The sequence below is a fragment of the Pelmatolapia mariae genome, linkage group LG3_W, assembly GCF_036321145.2.
Source record: "Pelmatolapia mariae isolate MD_Pm_ZW linkage group LG3_W, Pm_UMD_F_2, whole genome shotgun sequence".
Taxonomy (NCBI): domain Eukaryota; kingdom Metazoa; phylum Chordata; class Actinopteri; order Cichliformes; family Cichlidae; genus Pelmatolapia; species Pelmatolapia mariae.
Genome location: NC_086229.1, coordinates 72,572,651 through 72,598,080, shown reverse-complemented (window position 1 = coordinate 72,598,080; position 25,430 = coordinate 72,572,651). Strand labels below are relative to the sequence as shown.

The 25,430-nt window shown below is 40.3% G+C and overlaps 2 protein-coding genes across 2 annotated transcripts in view; both read right to left on the bottom strand.

Annotated features, from left to right (window-relative positions):
- Nucleotides 1–24,963, bottom strand: part of LOC134624791 (barrier-to-autointegration factor-like protein) — a 361,649-nt gene extending 336,686 nt beyond the window's left edge. Inside the window, exon 1 of the mRNA XM_063469850.2 lies at nt 24,857–24,963. The gene's annotated coding sequence lies outside the window, so the exon portion shown is untranslated. The remainder of the gene's footprint in view (nt 1–24,856) is intronic.
- Nucleotides 2,132–24,958, bottom strand: LOC135932743 (zinc finger protein 347-like). The gene is made up of 4 exons (XM_065470349.1): nt 24,857–24,958; nt 5,136–5,189; nt 3,242–4,679; nt 2,132–2,995 (listed from the first exon to the last, which is right to left on the bottom strand). The coding sequence occupies exons 2-3, from the start codon at nt 5,151–5,153 to the stop codon at nt 3,267–3,269; spliced, it is 1,431 nt and encodes a 476-aa protein (XP_065326421.1). The 5' UTR covers nt 5,154–5,189; nt 24,857–24,958; the 3' UTR covers nt 2,132–2,995; nt 3,242–3,266.
- Nucleotides 24,964–25,430: the final 467 nt, after the last annotated feature.

Sequence of the window (25,430 nt, the reverse complement as noted above, 5' to 3'; positions counted from 1 at the left end):
GTGCACAAGTTTTCAAAATCTACAATTTATATTTGCATTTCAAGTTATAAAAATATAAACTACTAGGATTTTAAGTTTTTTGTGTGATTTTAGATCAGTAATATTAATAAAGTACAGGGTGGGCCATTTATATGGATACACCGTAATAACATGGGAATGGTTGGTGATATTAAAGTCCTGTTTGTGGCACTTTAGTATATGTAATGGGGCAAACTCCTCAAGATGGGTGGTGACCATGGTGGCCATTTAGAAGTCGGCCGTCTTGGATATAAATTTTGTTTTTTCAATAGGAAAAAGGCCATGTGACACATCTAACTTATTGGTAATGTCAAAAGAAAAACAATGGTGTGCTTGGTTTCAACGTAACTTTATTCTTTATACATAGTTCATTATATGCAGTAAATGCACTGCCCAAGTGTCCCCTCTCCCCACTGCCTGTCAATAAAGAACTTTGTGTTGACAAGATTGTTAGGTAATCATTTACAAATCTATAATATCTGCATGGACAGCGTTAACTGATGAGGCTGAAAAATTCAATACTTACATTTAAAAGTTTACTCTTCGGCCACCACGCTTCTGCCATCTGCCGTTTTTTTTTGTTTTTTTTTTCAAAAAAAACTTAGCCACAGTCAAAGCTGCGTTATGAATTCTGGGATGTGTTGGGCCGCGAATGATACACCCGACTCATCCTTCAAGTCTGGGGAAATGAAGGGCGCATTTGGAATTGGGTAAGCCTTCATCACGTCGCTGTGGTGTAATCAGCCTTCAAATGGGGTCTCAAAATTGTACCAAAAAACTCTGTACCTCCCTCCACCCAACCACACCGTTCTTCGGGTTTGCCCTGCCTGCCTCAGGGAATCCGTGACCGTGACCAACCACTGCACATTCCACACCGAGGTATCACTATGAATGATGATATCATCCAGGTAGGAAACAGCATATGCAGTGTGAGGACGCAGCTATCGCTACAGGAGGTGCTGAAAAATGGCCGGGGCTTCAAACAAGCCAAACTGAAGTGTGACGAATTGGTACGAACCATACAGAGTGGAGAAGGTCGTTTTTGTCTTTGGACTCTGCAGACCAGGGAACCTGCCAATCAGCTGCGTTTCAAAGTGGTGCTCCATGAGAGTCATGCACACGGGCAGGGGGGAGAACACATCTGCAAAGCGCTGTTGCAATGCAGGAACATCTGCTTTATTGGAATCTGTGAGATGTTGATCACAATGCATCTTAAACACACTCTCTAAAAATGTCATGCCCACAGCACGTTTTTGAGAAAAATCTAATATTTTTGTCCTTGAAAATCATTTCAGAGTTTTTAATGAGCTGCAGGAACCCTGTTCTGTGTGAGTGGAGAACAGCCAAGTCGCCTCCTCTGATAAACCTCCACATGTACCACTGAAAACAGTTAAATTAGTTTGAATCTGAAATCATGGCTCAAACTACTTGTTCTGAGACCAATTCTTCATTTTTCACACCAAACTGTTTAATAGGAAAAACTTTACACAGAGTTCATCAAATATAACTAACACTTTAACATTATCAGGATTTCATAATACAAACTTTAAATCAACAGGAAAACAGCTGCAGAACATGTGGATCAAAATGAATTCATTAAAAAACAACACGTGGACTTCAAGGATACAGTAAATACACTAAAGTGAAAGGAGGAGCCAAAATTTGAAGGAATTTGAATTAAGTAAAAGTCACCCGTGATCTTTAAAATGGTCCTGATGTGTGCTGCTGTTTTTACCTTTCAACATTACTTTGCTGCCACTGTGAATACAAATGTGTTCTTTACCTAATTAAATAAAGGTTACACTGACTCACTGCTTCATCTTCTGGTACAAACTGGTATTATATGGAAGTACAGCCCAAAACCAGTTTAGCTTGAGTTTCTTTTTTCTGGACATAAAGTCACAGCAGGTGTTGTTTCAAAGCTGGTGGACAGATTTAGTTCATTTTGGAGGTTTTAAAAGCAACTGCTGTGAAAATATTTGCAGTTTTGGGAGAAAATGATTTAAGAGAAGGGATTACCACAGCAAACGATTAAATATGAATGAAGGATTGAAATTTAACTGAGGTAACACATAACATGAATACAACTACTAAACACTACTGTGTCCTAAGGAAACAAAGAATAAAATGTAACAGGGATAACATTTTAGAGAATTAAAATCCCTCAAAGGAAAAAACATAAACTTGATATGCATATCTATACATGCAGCTTCCTAAATGTAACATTCAGGATTATTCACTGCAGGTCCAGAAATCAGAGCTACCTCATCAGATCCAAGTGTGACATCAGCTGACACTCTTTACAGGAGATTCCATCTGAACTCTGTGGAGCCTGATCTCAAGGTTTTTAAGTCTGACCCTGAAACCAGAAGAGGATCTTTCTCTCTCTTCAGATTCATTGTGATCCAGTGATTTCAGTCCTGAATGATCAGGCTGATGTTTGCACAGAGCAGATAATGAAGTGAATGTTTTTGCACATTGGTAACAGTGAAACAGTTTATTTACAGTGTGGGATCGTTTTTGTTCGGAGTATGAACTGAGATTCCTGAAGCTCTTGTCACACTGGTCACAGCTGAAGTTCACTTCCATGTGTATACGTTCATGTTTGTTACGATGACCTGATTGTGAGAAGCTTTTGTCACAGTGTCTGCACTTGTATGGTGTCTCTCATGTGTGGATTCCCTTATGCTTTTTCATTGAGCTCATGTCCAGTGGTGAAGGATGACCCACACTGGTCACAGATGTGCTTTTTGACCCCACTGTGGAAGAGTTCATGTATTTTTAATGTACTTGGTGTGTGGAAGTCTCTCCCACATTCTTTGCAGTAGTTCATTTTGTCTCCAGTGTGGCTATGTTGATGTGGTTTTTTGGTCCCGTTGATGATTGAAGTTTTTCCACAAAGGTCACAGAGAAACTCTTTCCCACCACCACAGTGACGACAGGGTTGAGAACTGGATCCATGTGCTTTGCTCCACTTCTAAACAAAGACAGTGTAAGTCAGGGAATTCCTTCAACGTTTTTATCCTGAACATCGCCTGAAATAAAGAGCATCTCTGCCAACGTCCAATTATATTTTACTGTTTACATTATAACACTCAGCTTACTGAGCGAAAATGATTCTTCATTTTTCCAAACAGTTCATTCAGTATAACTCCATAAGTTTACTGATCAGACTTGTTCCAAACACTCAGGTTAAAATTACAAGATAAAAATAAATACATACCTCACAGTAACTGCACTTGTAGAGTTTACTTTCTGGTGTGGATCTGTTGGTGTTTTTTCAGCTGATGTGGATATTGAAAAGACTTTCCACACAAGTCACAGCTGTAAGCTTTAACTCCACTGTGGATGACTTGGTGTTTTTTTAAGCTTCCAGTCTGGGTAAAAGACTTTCCACACAGGTTACATCTGTAAGCTTTAACTCCACTGTGGATGAGTTGGTGAGTTCTTAAGTTTCCAGCCTGGGTAAAAGACTTTCCACACAGGTCACAGTTGTAAGCTTTAACTCTAGTGTGGATGCGTTGGTGTGTTTTTAGGCTTTGAGCATGGGTAAAAGACTTTCCACACAAGTCACAACTGTACGCTTTAACTCCACTGTGGATGACTTGGTGTGTTTTTAGGCTTTGAGCCAGGGCAAAAGACTTTCCACACAAGTCACAACTGTACGCTTTAACTCCACTGTGGATGACTTGGTGTGTTTTTAGGCTTTGAGCCAGGGCAAAAGACTTTCCACACAAGTCACAACTGTACGCTTTAACTCCACTGTGGATGACTTGGTGTTTTTTTAGGCTTTGAGCCAGGGTAAAAGACTTTCCACACAAGTCACAGGTGTACGCTTTAACTCCACTGTGGATGAGTTGGTGTGTTTTTAAGCTTTCAGCTCGGTTAAAAGACTTTCCACACAAGTCACAGGTGTACGCTTTAACTCCACTGTGGATGAGTTGGTGTTTTTTTAAGTTTCCAGCCTGGGTAAAAGACTTTCCACACAACTCACAGCTGTAAGGTTTAACTCCACTGTGGAAGAGTTGGTGTCTTTTTAGGCATCGAGCCAGAGTATAAGACTTTCCACACAACTCACAGCTGTAAGCTTTAACTCCACTGTGGATGAGTTGGTGTGTTTTTAAGTGTCCAGCCTGGGTAAAAGACTTTCCACACAACTCACAGCTGTAAGGTTTAACTCCACTGTGGATGAGTTGGTGAGTTTTTAAGTTTCGAGCCTGGGCAAAAGACTTTCCACACAACTCACAGCTGTAAGGTTTAACTCCACTGTGGATGAGTTGGTGAGTTTTTAAGTTTCGAGCCTGAGCAAAATCCTTCCCACACAAGTCACAGCTGTAAGGTTTAACTCCACTGTGGATGAGTTGGTGTGTTTTTAGGCTTCGAGCCAGAGTAAAAGACTTTCCACACAACTCACAGCTGTAAGGTTTAACTCCACTGTGGATGAGTTGGTGAGTTTTTAAGCTTCCAGCCTCTGTAAAAGATTTTCCACACAAGTCACAGCTGTACGGTTTAACTCCACTGTGGATGAGTTGGTGTCTTTTTAAGTGTCCAGTGCGGGTAAAAGACTTCCCACACTCATCACAGCTGTAGGTTTTCTCTCCCTTTCTTCTGTGAGGTTTGTCGGCCTCCTGAGAGCGCTGACTTCTCGCTCCATGTTGGTCCTGCAGTGACAGAGATACAAACAGAGGCAGTGAGTGAAATGCAGTCGTGGAACAAACTGAAACTCCCTCCATCAGTGGAATCAAACATGTCAACAAAAACACATTGTAGGTGTGTTACCACCACCTTCTGGTGATAGTATCACATTACAATGATGTGCTACAATGAGAGTTGTAATGAAAATGACATTATTGAAGAAATATTGATCAGTAGGGAAAATCTTTTACTCATAAAAAATTGTGAGTTCAACTGATGATATTGTTGTTTCAAAGTGTGTAGAGAAAATATGATCTTTGTATTTTCTTGTAACTTCTGTGGTTTTTGGTTGTGAATGTAGATTCTGTATATATGGAGGAGCCCAGGATGGAAAAGATAAAGCTGCTGTTAATGGGTTTTTAAAAACCAACCAGCTGTACACACAGTTTCAATAACAGTGTAACTGTGATGTTTTTTTTCACCTTTTGTGTTGAAGTCATTGTTTCCTCTGTAGTGGCTGAGCTGAGTCCAAATGGCTGAAATTGTTCCTCTGCTGTACCACCAGACTCAAAAAGTATATATATGTATTTTATCCCTGACAAAAAGAAGCAGAGCAAATAAACATGACTAAACTCCTCAATGACAACAATACCTATGAAGCTTCAAGGTGAAACCCCAGAAACAACTACAAATAGAAAGTCATCAGTTGCCTACAACAACTTGAAAGGGAAAAACCACTGACCCCCCTGCATATCACCGCCTTTACCCAGGGGATGCTACACCCTGTATATATGAACTTCCATAGATCCACAAAGACGGAGTCCTGTCTCAATGGTAGCAGTATAAACTCAGCCACCTACAACATTTCAAGCACCTCATTACCATCCTAGCTCCCCTAGGATGGTAATGAGGTTTTAAAAAACATTTCGAAACTCTCTTTGTTAATGTGGAATTCTAAAATTATTTTACAAATGGAGAATTTATTCTACAATTCATCATCTAAGCATCTAAGAATTCTGTATTTCGATGTGTGTGGCTATTGTGGTTCTACATATGGTGGTACAAATAGAGGACATAGAGGAGGTGGCACACATCACGAGGGGGTCCATGTTGAAGGTGCTAACAACACACAGTGTGGTTGGCTAGGTTAACTCACAAGCAGAATTCAATGATTAGTTCATTACCAGGCCTCTGGAGAACTTCAAGACATGTTGATGAGGTCATTTAACCATTTAAATCAGCTGTGATGGATAAAGGACACATCTAAAACCTGCAGGGACACCGGCCCTTGTGGACTGGGATTGGGGACCCCTGCCCTAGACAAACGCTACACAGTGCCGTCCTGCAACTATTTTTCAAATATTGCACTACCTGCTCTATACACGCAGTGTCGGGCAAGAGTGGAGGCGGAATTACAAGCAGTACAACATTTTGCTGCAACGACAGACTTATGGTCCAGCTGAACTAAGCGTTATATTTTGTTAATAATTGTGGTTTACATTTTAAGAAACATACCCATTACCTACCTCTCTCATCACCTTACACACGGAAAGAATACTGTTCAAAATGTTATTGTTAGAAGTATTTTAAGGTTTTGTACGTAAGAGTAGACAAGTGAGACAATGTTTTTATGTTCAGTCTCAACTGTTACGAAGTTGATGTGCAGTTAATAAGTGCAATAAATATTTATATTGGAAAAGAAAATCGTGAGAGAATTGTGATCTCAATTCTAAGCAAAAAAATCGTGATTCTCATTTTATGCAAAAACGTGCAGCCCTGGCATCATTGTCACATTTTAAAGAAATATAATCTACTTAGTTTTAAGAGTTTTAATCATTTGTGTTTTCTTAAATTAGTCTTTAAATGTATAAATAGGATGGCCCCAGAGTGTCTTAATAGATACATCCAGAGACAAGATAGTAATCGTATTACTAGAAGCATGGTGAACGGAAACTGCAAGATATCATATCGCAGATCTAAATTTGGTCAGTCGGCATTTTCCATAAAGGCTTGCAATCTGTTGTATTTACGATGTATTTTGGCTTTATGAAAATGTATGTTTTATGGTAAAATGTATTTATTTTGATTGTAAGCCGAAAAAGCGACAATTGTTGAAAATTAGCAATAGCTATAAACTTATGTGCGTTACATCAGTTTCATGTTTTGTATTTGGACTATGTCAAACTGCACTGTCCCTTTTAAATAAATACATTCAAATTCAAATGTGTGGGGGAGGCTTTACCATGACATACACCTGGGAAGAAACTTATTATCTAATAGGACATTAGGGTTGTGTGAAATGTGTGTGGCTGGTGGATGAATGTTTTGGGGATTTATTTGGCGGCTACATTTTTATTTATTTTTTTTATCAAGTGGAACCTGTCAATAAGTTTTGGTTTGATTTATCAGTTTAAGGAGACGAGTATGCTTTGGCAAGTCCTAAAACTAGACTTTCGTATTTTTATATTTTGTCGTATGTTCTTTTCTTTTTTTTTCTTTTCTTTTCACATTTGAGGAGTGCACTGAGAGTTTTGTTTGAGAATCTGCTGTCCGTTAAGCAGGCTTGCATGATTGGAACTAAAAGTGCTATACAACAGTGTTGCTGGAAAATGATCGTAAAGTGAGCTTCTCCACATTACAATGGGGACTGACTGGACTGATAATGGGGACAAATGGTTCACTGACTTGACACTGATGCGCAGATTGCACCTACTCCAAGCAGACAAGGAAAGGGTGGATGTATGTATGTTTTTCCAGGAGCAGGAAGATGACAGCGACATCCTAGGGTCGCATGAGGTTGTGGGCCATGCAGACTTAATCTTGTAGATGTTCATTTCTGTGTGTATTTACCAGCACTGTGTTATTCATGTTGTAGTGGCACATTTCTCTTCTTATAAATCATATCACATTAGTAATAGTAATATTATTTCCTCACTTTAGTGTTCACGTGTTGTATGCAAGCATGTAGAATGTTATCACAAGTGGGCCCCATGTTATTGCACCTTCACAGTGGACCCATCGTAGACTGGAAGATCTCCAGACATCCTGCTTTAAGGGAGGTGACGGGTGGTCATAACGTTTCTTAGCGTGGGAGAAGGTCAAGGATGAGCTGGACTGAAGCTTTAGGTATGCATGATGTGCTGTGGAATGTTCTTTGTTTGAGAGTGTCTGTGATGGTGTATATAAGATATAAGGGTGGCGGCCGAATTTCCGAGATGATCCTTGTGTTGGCTGGCATGTTTCCATTCAAATTGTAATGTGTTTATTAAACCCACTTCAAATCCAGCTCACAGGGTTTGTTGCAGCCAATTTTGAAAATTTCCATAAAAATGTGGCGTTGTCAAGCAGGATTCCTCAGGTGAGTTTTGCTAAATCTCCGGCACACGATGCCTGGCCATCCTGAGGGAAAATTGCCTCAGTCCCATCATTCTTTTGTTTTCAAAAGGGGGGAACCACGACATATGCTTCAGCAACTCACACATGCAGGACATTTTAACCCTTTAAGACCTACCATAGAACTAAGTCCGCCAGAGCTTATATTATATTTTTACATGTTGTAGTGCCATTGTTGGGAGCATTTCAAGTTGATATACATCAATACAACCATTATAGCCCAAATTTTAATATTATGTTTGCATTAGGTGCATAGTAATTACATAAATTGCAAAAAAAATGCAATAAGCTACAAAAAATTGAAAATCGTCTTTGTTTTTATATTTCTAGTTAGAGAAATTTAAGAGGTTTATCCCTCAAAACTGTAAATACGAAAAAGTTGCACAAAATAGTTTCCCACCACAGGAAATTTATTTTAAGTGTCTTCATAGTTTTATTTTTGAAATACACCAATTTTCATATACTGCAGGAAAAACGAAAATAAATATTATAATGCAAATTTGCAAAATAACAGCATATGCATCAAAATAAACTATTTCCAGCAGTGCAATATGAGTCCTAAGCATCCCAGAAACGACACAGAAATTCATAAAGTCAAAGATAACTTTTAAAAACACAAGTATAGGCTCATACGGCCCCCGATGGTAAAAAAGTACATATCCGCAAAATGACGTCAGTTCCCGTTTCGGGCAGGTCATGGCGGACATGCGATAGTTCACGCTGATGGACGTAGGAAGTGTTATGAACAGCTGATCGGATCGGCAAAGCGTCTTTCTGGAATATTATCTTTTTGTTGTTGCAAGCGCTTTTTATGCAGTTTTTGCAAAGCTATATGTGGAAGGAAACTGTGACCTAGGACAAGCTGATGGCATAAGATGTAAGTACAACTCCTCCGGTTTCATATGCAAAACATTTTTTGCGCTAGCTTACGTGGTTGCAGTGCTACCGGGATTTAAAAACAGTTACGCAAAATGGAGCGTGTCCGCTCCCACTGGCTTTAAAGGGTTAAAAAACCAAGAGAGAGACTGCAAATTATTTTTTAAACCGAAAACGGAAAATCTCCGTTTTCAAAAATACCCATATACATTTAAAGACTAATTTAAGAAAACTCATGATTAAAACTCTTAAAACTAAGTAGATTATATTTCTTTAAAATGTGATAATGATGCCAGGGCTGCACGATTTTGCATGAAATGAGAATCACGAATTTTTTTGCATAGAATTGAGATCACCATTCTCTCATGATTATATTTTCCAATATAAGGTCCTCCACACCCTATTCTGGTATTCTAAACAGTACTTAGCAGAAATTTTAAACAACCCAACTAAGATAGTTGCAAACTCTTAGCAAAAATAATAGGAAACCACCCCCCACCCTCCACTTTATAATGCTTAATTGATGTAATCTACCGTATTTTTCGCGCTAAAAGGTCTGAGTCTTCACGGGGTCACATCTTGAGGCCCCACCCCACACACACACACACACAGACGTACACTTTGTTCATATGTATGCCTATGTAAGACGTCATATGTTAATGAACTTATGCATATTAATGTAACCTCAATAAAGAGCAGTGCTACGGGGGAGCTAACTGAGAGTGACTGGGGTCCGAGCTGAAGGAACGGCACTCCTCACAGTTCTGTCCCTCGTGCACGAGATTACACAAAGAGCTCTGGTGACTTGCGTCTTGCTTTTGCCATTGTAGTGGAATTGTCTTGTAGTTCCAGCAATAGGTCTGTGCAAGACAAAGCTATCAATGGCGCTCAAAAATCTGTCAAAAACTGTTTTAGTAGACTTTGCTAAGCTACGAAGCCGCAACGCTTGATGGATTGTCGGAGCATTACAGCTACCGTAGTCAGGAGTCTCACGACTCATAGTAATCTGGGTCCAAAACTACGTCCCCTTAACGTCCCAAAGTCAAACGAACAGAGTTAAAAACTAAGTTCTTCCATCTTTAATAATATGATGAGTGCTGCTGCTTCACCAGGTGTAACAATTAAGTTCAACATCCAGGCATTCATGAATAAAGGATTTATTAAATTTAACGAAGTTAGCAGGAAATGAGCAGGAAGTTGGCTTGCTGGTTTTGCTAGTTACCTAAACATGATGTATCATGTTTAGACAGAGATTTTTGTAAAAAAAATAAAACATACAGCTCTGCTATCACTTCCAACATAAATGAAGACTGAAAACTACACAACAGTGAACTTTGTAGGGTTACTGAAGTTGGGCTAGCTGGTACATAATGCTGTGCTAGTGATCGCTAGCGATACAGCTATGTTAGCATAACAAAGCATATCACATTGAGGCTGGAGGATGAACGCCAACTTTTTTCTACTCGATAAAAGTTCCTGATGTTTTTTTTGACAAATGCAATCGCATGGAAATACGCTGTAAATGGACCAAACTTCAGTAGGGGAGAACAACCGAGATAATCCATTCACAATACGAGGTTAGTCACTAATGTAAGATAAGATAACCTTTATTAGTCCCACACATCGGAAATTTGTTTTGTCACAGCAGAAAGTGGACAGTGCAAAGTTAGCATAACAATGAAAGGGAATGTTGTATTTCCTAAAAATAGATCCCAAAGGCAGCATGTACAAGGAGAACAGAGTTGGACCCAAAACAGACCCCTGTGGTACACCACAACACACAGGGGTGGAGGAAGAGAAAAAGACCTCTCTGACACGGCACGGTTTTAAACCATGATAAAACCATGGTAAAACCGTGCCTTTTAGACCAACAAGGTGTTCAAGTCTCGATAAAAGAATGCTGTGATCAACTGTGTCAAAGGCAGCAGTCAAATCTAAAAGGACTAAAACAACAGAGCAACTTGAGTCGACAGTTAAAAGAAGAGCATTAAAAACTTGTAAAAGCGCAGTCTCAGTACTGTGAAGAGATTTAAAACCAGACTGGAACACTTCACAAATGCCATGAGTGTCTAAAAAAGGTCTGAAGTTGCTTGAAAACAACCTTAAGAGAGTTTAGAAATTGGCCTGAAGTTTGAAAGTACATTTGGATCAAGAATTTTCTTCTTAGTAATGGGTTGCACAACAGCATGTTTGAAAACAGCTGGTACACATCCTGTTGACAATGAAGTATTTAATAAAAATAAAATACTAGGCCCAATGGCATGAACAGTTTCTTTAAGGAGGCGAGAAGGAAGAATATCTTGTGTGGAATTAGACGGTCTTAAGTGATCAATTACTTCCTTCATTGCAGAAAAGGTCAAAGGCTCAAACTGCTGAAAAACAGCCGAGCATTTACAAGGTGGATCTAGGTCTAACACTGCCTGGGAATACAGTGTTCGTAAGGTTGAGATTTTTTTAATGAAGTGATTCAAAAGGTTTTCACAAAGTGCAAAGGAAGCCTAGGAACAGTGGCACAGGGGTTAATCACAGAATTAAAAATATTAAAAAGAACTCGGGGCTTATGAAAGTTGGTAGAAATTACACCGGATAGGAAAGCAGATTTTGCAGCTTTAACATTTTTCTGATATTTTGTTAAGCAGTCACGCAGGATGCCCAAAGACACCTGGAGCTTGTTTTCTTTCCATTTTCTCTCTGCACGTCGACATTCACGTCTGAGAGCACGGGTGGTTTCATTCAGCCAAGGTTGATGTGAAGATTTGGTGCGTTTGGTCCTTAGTGGAGCAACAGAGTCAAGGATAGTGGAGCATATCGAGTTAAAAAGGTTAGCTAGGTCATCAGCTGATAGTTTCGCACTGGGGTTGGAATCACAGAGGACCGAGTTAGTAAAAGCGGAGGAAAAGCGAGCGGCAGTTACTGAATTTATCATGCGCATCTGATGCACAGGTCGCTCACTGTCCAACTCCATGTTACACACTGTGCATAACTGGAAAATTATCAGATATCCCACAGTCCTTGATTTCTGTAATAAAGACATGAAGACCATATGCCAGCACCAGATCAAGTGTATGACCTTTCTTATGAGTTGGATCACTCACCCACTGAGTGAGATTAAAAGTGTCAATAAGGGCAAGGAAATCTTTTACTAGTTGTCCAGTCTCACAGCACACATGGATGTTAAAATCACCAGCAATTAAAACACGGTCCTATCCTAACATAAGATTCCCCAGTAAGTCAGTAAAATTGAGATTAAAATCCTTAACGCATATTGGTGGACGATAAACCACCGCGCAGACAGCTGATGGAGCGCAGTTCATTTCCAAAAGCTGCCCCTCAAAGCTGGCATATGAAACAGGTGGCAGTTGCCGACAGCGAAAATTGCTTTTAAATACTGAAGCTAGCCCTCCACCTCTACCATCGGTCTGGGGAGAGCTGAAAAAATTAAGAATTGGGCGGAAGGAGTTCAGAGAAAGAAGAAAACTCACCGCGTCCAAGCCAAGTTTCCATCAGGAATAAAATCCAGTCCCGACGAGATATAAAAGTCATCTAGGATGAAAGTCAGCCGATCAGCTGATCATTGATCAGTTTCATGATTGAAGTAGCAACAGGAGATCCTCACAGATGCTGTCTTTACAAAAGATAAAAATAAAAACTAGGCCATTGTTTATTGGCAGACCAAGACTGTGATGATAAAAGGCTTGATTTTCGACAGTGTTTTTAGTGATGACACTTCTGGCAATATGACGTTTTTGTTTATTTGCCGAACATATCTCCAAAAATGCACGTCATTGTTGAGAAACTTCACAGCACAGCACACTGGTTTTGCATGCGTGAGGTCGGGTCCAGGATCCAAGACTACGACAGAAAAGCTAACCAGCTGATCATTGATCAGTTTCATGATTGAAGTAGCAACAGGAGAGGGAAGGGGAGAGAAGAAGAGGCAGTCGCTCCATATATCGGTTGTTAAGCTTAGTGTGGGAATGCTTTCTTGATTTCTCTGGGACAGCTTTCTCGGGGATGAAATGCTGGTTTCGTAGCGATGCTCCAAATGCTCCACCAGACCTCCGACAGCTCTCTTACGCCACAGCTGCTCTATCACGTGATGCATGCTGCTCCGATGTGCTATGGTTATGAGCTGGGTTACGCTATGTCGCAAGTTTTTGTGAAGTGCTTTTGTGATTTTTAAAGGATCGGATTCAATCTTGTATTTCTTTTCGATAACCGATCGAGTAATTTTGGTGAGTATCGGGCCAATACTTAATATCGGAACTGTCCATCTCAAATCTCAACTGCAGGGGCAGAATAATCCTCTAGTCAGTGGAAAAACATATCTCAGGGCAGTCTACCCCTGAGATTGAAGCAAGAAGAGGAGGAAGAACGCAGAGAATCACCCAACACGGAAGACACTGAGTGTTAAATTACAACAGAGGTTCTAGTTTTAGTACAGAGAGAAGAAAGAGACACAGGTGAAGATGGTTTTGTGGGAGAGCAAAAAACACTTAGCCAGATTAGTGTGTTTAGTATGGGACTGACACTTGTTGAGCATATTTTAACCCTTTAAAGCCGGTCGGAGCGACATGCTCCATTTTGCGTAACTATTTTTAAATCCCGGTAGCACTGCAACCACGTAAGCTAGCGCAATAATTTTTTTGCATATGAAACCGGGGGAGTTGTACTTACATCTTATGCCATCAGCTTGTCCTAGGTCACAGTTTCCTTCCACATATAGCTTTGCAAAAACTGCATAAAAAGCACTTGCAGCAACGAAAACATAATATTCCAGAAAGACGCTTTGCCGATCCGATCAGCTGTTCATAACCAATGTTCCCTCTAATTTTTCACGTGTCTGAGCGAACACACAAACTCCCTGAGCGATCCCTTGGACCACTGTGAGCGACATCAGACGTGTGCACTGTGGTCACGCCAGCATCTAATCCATCCAAGTTACATGGTTTATTAAAATAATCAAATTACAGCATTTACATTTATGACTACTTTTAATTAACTTCTTTAGCCCACTTACAATGAAAATTTAAAAAAATCTAGTCATTGGCCTGTGTAGTATCTTAACACTATAAAGTAAAAATAACTACAACTCCAATTCCGAAAACACAACATTCTTTTTTCTTTTTTTTTATAAAGCTCTGACTTGTATAGGGCTTTGGAGTTGACGTCACGCCGCAATGCATTGTGGGAGCGCGGCACCATTTTCGGGGTCTACGAATCAAAACAAACACGCTGTGTTGGAACGACGATTACAAGATGCTTAAAAGCAGCTCAAAAGAGAATGGACTGTATAGAGTCCGATTGCGTCCAGAGGCGAAGCAGCGGTACTTGCAGAAAATAGCGTGCATTGGAAATGTGGACCCGTATGAAACACGGCCGTGGAGTAGAAACCCTGAAGAGCAACCGCTACTGACGTAGCCTGACATATTTTCGTACCTTATCTGTGGAGTCAGCGCGTACAAGTCGTCATTCAAACAAAGGTAAGTCAGCTCGAGTACTGCGAGTGAAATGCGGTTGATTTCCCTGCAAACATTCAGATTAGTGCAGCATAAATTCATTCATGAGGGTGAAATTACAGTGAGAACATGTGGAGGCTCTGTTAGGTGGATAACATAGTGAGTTCAGTGCATTGATGTGACATTGTCCTGAAGGATATAGTTATTCTTTATGGTTAAAGAAATTGCAATGATTTCTTCATATTTATTATAAATAATTCTAATTATACATCTTGCTTCAATATTTGTATCTTGTGTCACTAAAAATACATTTTATTTTAATTTTATACATTGATTAATGACCTGCAGAATCTCCTTATCATATTAAGTGATTCATAATTGTCACTTTATGCTTTCTCCATCTCTAAAGTGATTACATCCTTGCATTACATACTTTAGGTTCATTTTCTGCAGGCAGGTTTCTGACAGAAAACAGGCAGATTTACCCTATAAAATGCAGCGTTCTATAGATGGATGCATAAAGAAATGAAAAATTACATGTATGTGCTAACTTTCTAAACACTGTTACATTTATGATAAAGTAGATAAAGCACATTTATGTCGGCCTTGGCTCATAGTTCTTGTCTTTAAATGAACTTTGTCTGTGTGTGTTTCAAGTGCTGCACTCTCAAAGACTGAATGAACAGCATTGCAGCCATGGGTCACTGTGAGCATCACAGGGAAGGTTGAAGCCGCCCACTGCACCTGTATGGCCGGAGTCGTGGAGACCTGCACCCATGTCCCTGCTTTTCTGTTTAATGTAGAAGCAAAAGTGCGGATCTGTGGCACAAGGACTGTTACAGATGAACCTGCATACTGGGTTTTGCCTGGTAATGTGACCAAGAAACAGCCAGAGGTTGGCGATAAGATGGAGTTCTCCTCTTCAGCTGCCCAAAAAAAGGCTCTTGATCAAAACATAAACAGACCATCCGTATTGAAAGGTAAAAGGAGCCGTCCTCAAAAAAGAAAAATCCCACCTGCTACTGTGGAGGAGTTGTCACTGCTATAATGCCATAATGTTTTATATAGGGGTCTAGATTTATGCCTGAAGTGCACTGCCATGTAAATAATTTGCATTTACTGAATATGTACTGACTGAGTACCACTGTTCAAAAATTCAATAAAGAAACAAACAAATTTTTGCCTCTTTTTTTATTATTAAAACCACTTTATAGAACATCACATCAGTTACAATGTAGAATCCATGTCATTTATAGTTTATAAAAGACAAAATGTTTACATAAAATCATGAAAGTGTTTACATGATATCACCCACTAGTAACATCATTTACTGTATCTTTTGAAAAAAAATACCACTATTTATACAGCAAAAGACTTAAGAATATTTAACAGGAGCAAGTTTCATTTTCCCTGGTTTTACTACAACACTGTTCAACAAACGCAGCAAACCTTCACCATCTTATCCAGAAGGGTCACCTCTTCACCCTCACATGGAAGAAGTAATCTGATTGGCATGGTGGTATGTTTGAAGCAGGTCCCTTATGTAGCGCTGGAACCCAGTCACGATGTGTTTTCATCCATTTCATAGGCTGGTTTGCCTGCAATAATGCCAAATAATTAGAAACTCTATAAATAGAAGGTAGTTCTGCAAAATCACTCAGTAGGATGTTTGTTCTAATTTGCTATGACCTCAGAGCGCATCGAAAATAAAACTAATAGGCTATAAAGAGTGATATGAACATATTTAGAACTTACCGGAATGAAAGTGTCTGGAGCACCAACAGATATTTGGAGATGGAAGAGAACTGGATATCAGCTCATCTCACAGCTGCTATCCAGGCTAGACGCCTTCGTTTGGTAACATCCGATACACGAGCTGCCTCATGTTGCTTCCAGGTTGGGAAAGAATGAAAAGATAAACCATTTTCAAGCTTATTCTCTTGCCGGTCGTGCGATCACACATTGCAGCCGACTACACAGCAAATACGAACCATGGCTGTTGTGTGTGCCTTCGCTCCCTTTTCACTTGCGCTAGACCCCCAAAATGGCGGATTGGGCCAAAATCCTTTCCACGCCCACCCCCGTGACATCACACTCCAAAGCCCTATTATGAGTATGAGTCTGCGGTCTGTGAGAGAGTCCTGCAACTCTCTGTCTGCAAAATACAGTATATAATGACCAATGCTGGGCAATTAATTATATAGTTACTTCTTCAAAAAAGTAACTCAGTTTAGCAAACAACAAAGTTTTTTGCAGCTTTTTTTTTTTTTAATGCAGCCAAGGCATTTTTAAATAAACATTTCAAACTATTTACAGAACAATCAGCTGTTCTGCATCAAATCTGATGCAGAACAAATTATTTGTGCCACTCCAAAAAATAATTTCGGTCCACTATGAGATAAAGGAGAACAACAGCCTGATACCTGCAGGCCTGACAACAGGAGATGTATCACTGCTGTAACACCTGTAACATTCAGCAGTCGCCTCATTGTTCTGACACACACAACAAAACTATTGACTACACTACACACTAACTACACAAGATTTGCGCTAAACGTCTCAAATCTCTCACATCTCAAAGCACCGCCTTCACTCCTAAAACTTCCCCCCTTTTCTTAACAACTAGATGCCACGTTGCCATATCATTTTTTGATTGGTTGACATGGTACTTTTTTGGACGAATAGGAAAGGAAGAGGGGGGTGGGGTTTGTTTTTGATCACAGGTGGAGAGTGCTTTCGAGCCTTTTTTCTTATAAAACGCCGTTTTTACCGTTTCTTCCCACAGTAAATATAAACAACGACAGTATTCAGGAAGAAAAGCAAACATTGCAGATATTTTTATCATAACTCTGGTTTTACGTGGCCTATCAACACAATTTAAAAACTGGTATAAAGTCCACACTTTTTCCATCAATTGTTCGTCTGTCCCGCTCACATCTCCAATGGTTGTACACGTTGTCATTAACGTGGCTTCACTCCACATCAGCCACGCCGCTTTGCCAGCTCAAACACCGGTGTCGGCACATAAGGACGCTGTCATAGCCTGTCAACCACGTTGATTGGCTGCGTATATACAGGGAGTGCAGAATTATTAGGCAAGTATTTTTGAGGACTAATTTTATTATTGAACAACAACCATGTTCTCAATGAACCCAAAAAACTCATTAATATCAAAGCTGAATGTTTTTGGAAGTAGTTGTTAGTTTGTTTTTAGTTTTAGCTATTTTAGGGGGATATCTGTGTGTGCAGGTGACTATTACTGTGCATAATTATTAGGCAACTTAACAAAAACCAAATATATACCCATTTCAATTATTTATTTTTACCAGTGAAACCAATATAACATCTCCACATTCACAAATATACATTTCTGACATTCAAAAACAAAACAAAAACAAATCAGCGACCAATATAGCCACCTTTCTTTGCAAGGACACTCAAAAGCCTGCCATCCATGGATTCTGTCAGTGTTTTGATCTGTTCACCATCAACATTGCGTGCAGCAGCAACCACAGCCTCCCAGACACTGTTCAGAGAGGTGTACTGTTTTCCCTCCTTGTAAATCTCACATTTGATGATGGACCACAGGTTCTCAATGGGGTTCAGATCAGGTGAACAAGGAGGCCATGTCATTAGTTTTTCTTCTTTTATACCCTTTCTTGCCAGCCACGCTGTGGAGTACTTGGACGCGTGTGATGGAGCATTGTCCTGCATGAAAATCATGTTTTTCTTGAAGGATGCAGACTTCTTCCTGTACCACTGCTTGAAGAAGGTGTCTTCCAGAAACTGGCAGTAGGACTGGGAGTTGAGCTTGACTCCATCCTCAACCCGAAAAGGCCCCACAAGCTCATCTTTGATGATACCAGCCCAAACCAGTACTCCACCTCCACCTTGCTGGCGTCTGAGTGGGACTGGAGCTCTCTGCCCTTTACCAATCCAGCCACGGGCCCATCCATCTGGCCCATCAAGACTCACTCTCATTTCATCAGTCCATAAAACCTTAGAAAAATCAGTCTTGAGATATTTCTTGGCCCAGTCTTGACGTTTCAGCTTGTGTGTCTTGTTCAGTGGTGGTCGTCTTTCAGCCTTTCTTACCTTGGCCATGTCTCTGAGTATTGCACACCTTGTGCTTTTGGGCACTCCAGTGATGTTGCAGCTCTGAAATATGGCCAAACTGGTGGCAAGTGGCATCTTGGCAGCTGCACGCTTGACTTTTCTCAGTTCATGGGCAGTTATTTTGCGCCTTGGTTTTTCCACACACTTCTTGCGACCCTGTTGACTATTTTGAATGAAACGCTTGATTGTTCGATGATCACGCTTCAGAAGCTTTGCAATTTTAAGACTGCTGCATCCCTCTGCAAGATATCTCACTATTTTTGACTTTTCTGAGCCTGTCAAGTCCTTCTTTTGACCCATTTTGCCAAAGGAAAGGAAGTTGCCTAATAATTATGCACACCAGATATAGGGTGTTGATGTCATTAGACCACACCCCTTCTCATTACAGAGATGCACATCACCTAATATGCTTAATTGGTAGTAGGCTTTTGAGCCTATACAGCTTGGAGTAAGACAACATGCATGAAGAGGATGATGTGGACAAAATACTCATTTGCCTAATAATTCTGCACTCCCTGTACGCATTATTGGCTGAACTATGGGATAAGGTGGCATCGTTCTAATCCCATATGGGAGCAGCCAGTCACTCATTGACTAACACTGCAAAACAGAATTGTTCAAGTATTAATTTTAATTTCAATTTAGGTTAGATTTTTTTTGTGCGCAACGCAGATTTTCTGTGCGCAGAGACCGTGCCAGCAGTGCGCAATTGCGCACGTGCGCAGCTTAGAGGGAACATTGTTCATAACACTTCCTACGTCCATCAGCGTGAACTATCGCATGTCCGCCATGACCTGCCCAAAACCGGAAGTGACGTCATTTTGCGGATATGTACTTTTTTACCATCGGGGGCCGTATGAGCCTATACTTGTGTTTTTAAAAGTTATCTTTGACTTTATGAATTTCTGTGTCGTTTCTGGGATGCTTAGGATTCATATTGCACTGCTGGAAATAGTTTATTTTGATGCATATGCTGTTATTTTGCAAATTTGGATTATAATATTTATTTTCGTTTTTCCTGCAGTATATGAAAATTGGTGTATTTCAAAAATAAAACTATGAAGACACTTAAAATAAATTTCCTGTGGTGGGAAACTATTTTGTGCAACTTTTTTGTATTTACAGTTTTGAGGGATAAGCCTCTTAAATTTCTCTAACTAGAAATATATGTTATAAAGACAAAAACGATTTTCAATTTTTTTTGTAGTTTATTGCACTTTTTTGCAATTTATGTAATTACTATGCACTTAATGCATACATATTATTAAAATGTGGGGTGTAATGGTTGTATTGATGTATATCAACTTGAAATGCTCGCAAAAATGGCACTACAGCATGTAAAAATATAATATAAGCTCTGGCGGACTTGATTCAATGGTAGGTCTTAAAGGGTTAATGGAATAGACGTGGACTACATTGAAGTGGGAACGCCAGCTGAATAGTGTGAGTGTAGCCTGAGGCTATGTCAACACTAACGCGTTTTTGTTTGAAAATGCATCGTTTTCTCTCAATTTTGGCATCTGGTCCACACTGAGACGGCGTTTTCGCTGATGGAAAGCGCAGTGGTTTGAAAACGCTCTTGAAAACAAATACATCTGAAAACGGTGGTTTTGCGTTGCAGTGTGGACAGCAAAAACGGAAACTTTCTAAAACAATGACGCATGTTAACCTTATGATGCAGTCATGTGACCAATTAAACTAAGATAGCAGAGGGCATTACACAGCAGTTGTTTTGTTTGCTCTCAATTTTGACAGTCCTATTAAAGATTAATATCAGTCTGTACATGCTCCAGAATTCTTGAAATTATTTAATTCTCAATCACTTTTGCAACTTTTTACTTTTGTGTTACTCACAGCAACAAGTCCACCTCATTGTTAGTCCATATAAAAAAAAAACTGTGCTTTTCCTCAACATTTTGTTGCCACGTTTCAAAGAGCCAGTGTTCTGGGAATCTATCCTACCTAACATACCATCCTACCTGTTGTTTCTGCACATGCGCAAAACCATTCTACCTTTGTTAATCTGAGCTACAAGCATACTTTAACAGCTAAAATTCAGTGGCAAACCATCCTACCATTGTCAATAACAGCTAGAAACATACTCTGATGGGTAAAATTAAGTGCCAAACAATGATACCTTTGTGAATGTTACCTACAAGCATACTTTAACGGGTAAAATTAAGTGGCAAACTGTCCTGGCTTTTTGAATAAGAGCTACAACAGGGGTAGGCAATCCCAGTCCACGAGGGCTGGTGTCCCTGCAGGTTTTAGATGTGTTCTCAAACCAACACAGCTGATATAAATGGCTAAATTAGCTCCTGAACATGTCCTGAAGTTCTCCAGAGGCCTGGTAACGAACTAATCATGTGATTCAGGTGTGTTGACCCAAGGTGAGATCTAAAACCTGCAGGGACACTGGCCCTTGTGGACTGGGATTGCCCACCCCTGAGCTACAAGCATACTCTGATGGGCAAAGTTAAGTGGCAAAGTGTCATACCTACTTAAATTTGTGCTGGAATTACTCTGTGACAGCAGAAATGTGCATAAACTACTTACGGTAGGACGTTTTGCCAAAGTAGGATGGTTTGTCAGAATACCAGAAAGTAAATAAGCAGCAGACAGAAATGAGGCAGGTCGAATCTTCTTGCGTTTCACGCATGCGCAGTACTGGCATGTAAGCGTTTTCGGCCGTTTCAATCTGGATGCGCAACGCTGTGAAAATGACTGAAAATGCTAGTGTGGAGACGGAATGTTTTCAGAAGAGAACGCCGTTTTCCAATCTATCCGGGCTAATGTGGACGCAGCCTCATTCTTCTCTCAACGTCTTCACAATAAACTGTGAACAGATACTGAGGAGAGCTGCAGAAGACCTCATCCAGGAGCTGTTGAAGTACAATTCTTTTTGATGGTAGCAATCAGGCGGAGACTTTTACTTCCAAAACCAGACGTCTACATTTGTGCTGGGAGCAGGCACGATATTGGCCCATTTTTGGGGTGCTTCAGCCAGAGCGATGGCGGCTGAGACGCAGCAGAGCGGAGGTGTGAGTGTCTGGCTTAAAACAGGACATGTTAGCTGCATTTAACCTTCAGTTACTCTTTATATAGTTAGGTAGGACTCAGACCATGTTTCTTTTTAGCAGAAAAACATCACACCCAGGTAACCTGCAGTGTTGAAAACGTCTTTTCCGACGTCTTTTCTCTACAATCCGTCCTACTCTATAGTAAAATTAGCCACATCTGACATATATAGCCTATTTAAAATCTAAAACTTAAGATTGTCCGTAGCCTACTGTTGTTACCACTAGGGATGGGTACCGGTGTCCGGTGCCATTCTGACATAAACGGTAGTAACCAGACCGAAAAGCAGCGCACATTTCGGTGCTTTTTTTTTTCCCTGAGCCAATTCTAGCCAATCATTTTACGTTTCCGAGGATAGTAGGCGGGCCCATGTACGTACGTTCTTTTAGAGCAGAGCTACAGATTAAAAATGCCCAAGGTGAAGCGTCAAAAGTCTGGCTGTACTTCGCAGCAAAAGATGCAAACTCAGCAGCCTGCAACAAGTGCTTTAAGCTGATACTGTGATACTGTCAAAGGAGGTAACACCTCGAATCTGATGAAACACCTGGCGACGCATAGCGTTTTTTTAAAAGCCGAGAAATGCGCCGTGTTTGATAGCTTGCTGTGAGACCTCACACCGAGCACATCTACTGCGGGTGTGGTGCCTGTTATCGGACCCGGAGTTAGCAACATCCCCCAAAAACCCGAAGAGGAGAGTCCTGGCCCGGCAGATACTCCCTTCACCCTGGCCAAAAAGGCTAAAATGACTAAAGAAAAAGTGGAAAACAGTTAAACATGAGAGGTTTTTGGACAAAGTTTGTGTTTTTTCCATTGTTTAAGCACTGCTTCCAGCCAAGAGTGATACCATATATGGCCTATAGCTGTAGAAAAGGCTAACATTGTTATCTTTTTACAAAAAAACAGCTGAACATGAGAGGTTTTTGGACCAATTTTGTGTTCTCCATTCTTTAAGCACCGGTTTGAGCACCGTTTAAGCACCGGCACCGTTTTAAAAGTACTGGTTTGGCACCGGTATCGGATAAAACCTAAACGATACCCATCCCTAGTTACCACTGTCTTGTTTGCAATGGATACTGAGAGAGGACTTTTTGTTAGTGATCTTAATAGACTTTTTTCATATTAATGTAAATTTTCACCTAATTGAATACAATCTATTTGTGTATGATTGTCAGTGCAAAGAGGGAGAGAGGAAAGAGGGGAATGTGAGGAGAAAGTACAAGGTCAGGAAGAACCAGGTAAGAAAACAGACAACTGACAGGCAAAACAGAAACTGTTAAACTGACAAAGAGACAAAACCTGATTTTACTCATACAATCTGGGAGTTGTGTTCTCCCTATCCGGTCGTAAAGTCTGACGTCACTGGCCGTGTCTGGGCTTAAACTCCGCTGCAGGTCCATATATCAAACGATCACTATGGCATTACTGAGAGTTGAAAAACTGTCTAAAGTCTTTCATCTTTAATGAAATGATCAGTGTTCTGCTCTACCAGGTGTAACAATTGAGTTTAACATCCAGGCATCCATGAAAACTTTTTATTTTTGAATTTATGACATTTAACGGAGTTAGAAGTTAGCAGGAAGTTAGCTCGCTAGCTTCCATCTAAATACAGTATAGAATGTCCTGACTGCGGGGTTTTGAAAACAAATTAAAACGTACAGCTCTGTTATCACTTCAAACATAAATGAAGACAGAAAACTAAACAGCAGTGACGTTTGTAGGGTTACTGAAGTTGGGCTAGCTGGTATTTAATGATGTGCTACGTGACTGCTAGCGACACAGCTATGTTAGCATAATATAAACAAGCTAACTTTTTTCCACTCGATAAAAGTTAACGTGAGGTTTCTCGGTGGTCAGGAACAAATGTAATCGCATGGCAGGATGCTGTAAAAGGACCAAACTTCAGTCAGGAGAACAACTGAGATAATCCATCCACAATACGAGGTTAGTCATTCATATACTGCTGCATGGGCTGAGCTGTAGTTACATCCTAAGGTTTTAAAAACTGAGCTTAAATAAATGATTAGCGGTAAATAAAAGCCGAGGGAGGTCAACAGTGATCACTGACTGTTTTAGGACCTTTTTGAGATTAATTAGAAGAAAATACAAAACATTAAACATGTTAACAACACAAAGGCCTTATTAAACGCAGACTACTTTAGGCCCGGAAGTAGCATTCATCACGTCATCACTTAAAGACCGGATACAGAATCGGCAAAACAAACTGGGTTGAAACATTTTTGACCCTCTTTACCAACATAACATTATCATTGATTGGGGATTTTAAAATTAATGATATATTTTATGTGGTTCAGTCACAACTCTATTAAAACCTCAGCCAGTAATAGATAGACCAACTTTTGGACCATCTAGTTGTCTGTATGACTGCTGCAGTACGTACATCACATTTGCACACTATCAGAAAGTGCCAAACGGTGCCCTGGTGGAGTGAGGAGCTGTAAAGAGAAGCAGAGTGCTCTGTATATATTCTAAAAATGTTTTAAGCTTGTTTCAAAGATTCTGTACTGCAGCTTAAAATGTTTTCCAAAAGCACACACACACTTATCAGTGTTTCTCAAACTTTTTACAGTGTGTACCACCTGATAAAAATGTCAAGCTCTCCTAAGTACCACTATGAAAGCATGAAACTCATAAATCTTACAACACAAAATTATTATTATTCAATTAGTAAAATTAGTATCCGCAGTAAAGATTTTTTCATACATTGTATACATTCTACCACAGGCAAAGTTGCCTCCATTTTTATAGTTTTTATTCATATTTTGACATAATTTATTCTGTTTTGGGAGTGTTTTTTAATGGTCTGATCCTAGAACCGCCCCTGGCTGGGGGTAAATAAAATACACATGCATCTGGAGATCATCCTATGAAGTCCTATTCTGAAGGCTGATCTGAGGAGCATTCCTCACACACACCTTAATAGCGTAAGGGGGGACGGGCGGCGGGGGTAGCCCTTTGGCACCCCTGTAGTCTCTCTATTACGGTATTCACCCTGGGGTTGCCCTCCCCCAGGCTTGTACCTGTGGCTTCCTGTCCTGGGGGTGGGGGTTGGCTGTTCTCCTGCCCTGCACCCTTTGTTCATATTCCAAGACTATTTTTCTGTATGTATTCTTACCCTCTAGCAACCGCCATAATATAATGTTGCAAGCAATCACGAACTCTACAGTCTGTCTAACTCCAGTGTATACCAAGCAATCTATTATTCTCAACAGAGATAAACTCAACATAAACTGAACCCACATTAAAGTTAGCTCGGTGCTTACCTTTAGATGAGCCCACAAACCGAGAGAAACTCCGTGATGAAGCTGGAAGTCTTTCCAAGCACAGGAAACAGATCAGGGAGCAGAGACCCACGTGGTTCACGCTGATCTCAGCTACAATCCAGGAGACAAGGGTGTGCAGATCGATGCAGATATCGATCCAAACGTTGGTAGTGGTATATGTTCCTGTAAGTTCACTACTTTACTCCCGTTTCATGAAAAAGCAGCTCTCTCTGCTCGACTCCTCTCCTGCACACACACTTTGCTCCGCCCCCTTTTCCCGGCTCTGCTGTGATTTGTGGCTGTGCGGTCACGTGACTCAGCTGCGCAACGTAACCACGTGGGTTGTTATTTCAAAATTAGCGCCTATCTCCTTTCCCTAAACTCTTTCCTTAGCCTCGAGGAAAACGTCATCGTGAGAAGGAGAATTGCTAAGGACTCAGGAAAAGAGAGGATCGGTGCTGAGAATTGGAACAGCCTTTTTTTTAGTAGTGCACACAGCTAACTAGTGTTACTGTGTTAGATGCCTGAATGTTGCTCATGGTCTGATGGGAAAAAATGTTTTCTTTTTTTATTA